Source organism: Poecilia reticulata, linkage group LG2, assembly GCF_000633615.1.
Source record: "Poecilia reticulata strain Guanapo linkage group LG2, Guppy_female_1.0+MT, whole genome shotgun sequence".
Taxonomy (NCBI): Eukaryota; Metazoa; Chordata; class Actinopteri; order Cyprinodontiformes; family Poeciliidae; genus Poecilia; species Poecilia reticulata.
In genome coordinates this window covers 12,889-14,296 of record NC_024332.1, presented here as the reverse complement: position 1 = coordinate 14,296, position 1,408 = coordinate 12,889, and the positions used below count along the sequence as shown (strand labels likewise).

Here is a 1,408-nt window from a genome sequence, read left to right as displayed (position 1 = left end):
GTGCATAACTGAACATAATTATTTGAAGGTTGACTTTTTTGGTATTAAAACACATTTCTTTTATTGGTCGGATGAAATATGCTAATTTTTTGAGACAGGGATTTTGGGTTTTCATGAGCTGTATGCCAAAATCATCAGAGACCTGAAATATTTCAGTTGGTGTGCAATGAATATAAAATATATGACAGTTTAATTTTTATCATTACATTATGGAAAATAATGAACTTTATCACAATATGCTAATTTTTTGAGAAGGACCTGTAGCTCCAGGCTGCTGCTCATAAAAAACTTTGAGTTTCTTTTTGATAAAATGTTCTGGTTCTGCTGGTTTGGACTCTTTAAACCAGTTTGATTGTATCAGATGTTAGAATCAGTTCATTATGTTTCTTTTACATTCAGGGAAATTAATTTTCTACATTTTATTATTTATTTGTTTATATTTCAGTTTTAACTGCATCCTGTTGGCTTCAGCTCAACTTTTATTCTTTATTCAGATTGTATGGCTGCAGTTTGTCAGAGACCAGCTGGACGTCTCTGTTCTTAGCTCTGAAGTTCAACCCGACCCATCTGATAGAACTGTTCCTGAGCAGAACAAACCTGGAAGGTTCTGGACTGAAGGAGCTCTGTGGTTTTCTACAGACTGGAGGCTGCAGACTGAACTATTTGAGGTTTATAATTATATAATTATTGATATTTCTGTGAATACTTATATGTAATTTATCATAATCAAAGTCTTCTGTTCTAATAAACATTTTCTGAGTTTGTTCCTGGACTTGGATCCAGAGTTCAATTTAGTTCCTCTGTGTAACTGAGTTGGACCTGCTGACCTGAGGTCAGAACAGGACAGCATTCAGACCCCCAGTTTGTGGAAATCCCCCTCATGTGAAGCAGGTCAAAGGTCAGATCAAAAACAGAGAGAATGAAAATTTCCCTTTATTGAAGTTCCACTAATCCCACATTTAGTTTTAAATATTCTGCTATTAGTTGATAATCATTAAGTCCAGGTTTAAAGAGTTCAGGTGTTTTAATGTTTAACTAGAGCAGATAAAAGATGCTGATTGAAATGGATACTTAGGTGGAATCGCCCTTTATCCATTTCCTGAATCAGAAGCTTCAATCAGAAACCAACTTCAGCTTCGTCTGAAAAAAWCCAGACCACTGAGTTTTTCTCTGAGCTCAACAGGCTGCAGGTTCTTCAGGACATGAGTTTTCTGGTCCAGACATCAGAACCAGCAGAGACTGCAGCTCATGAATCTGAACCAGGTGTGTTAGGAGAGGTTCTGCACATGCTCAGACTAAAGGTTCACAGTCTGACAGAGAAAGTCGACCAACTCTGGATTAAATGGTTCGTAGAAACAGGGGAGCTTTCTGGGGACTTGACTGCCTGCTCATATGGAGCTGCAGCTCA

At 37.5% G+C, this 1,408-nt stretch overlaps 1 protein-coding gene across 1 annotated transcript in view; it reads left to right on the top strand.

Moving 5' to 3' along the window:
* LOC108166123 (ribonuclease inhibitor-like) overlaps positions 1-1,408 on the top strand; it is an 8,101-nt gene that overhangs the window by 1,917 nt on the left and 4,776 nt on the right. Inside the window, exon 2 of the mRNA XM_017303687.1 lies at positions 495-647. Coding sequence (XP_017159176.1) covers positions 495-647 — 153 coding nt within the window. The remainder of the gene's footprint in view (positions 1-494; positions 648-1,408) is intronic.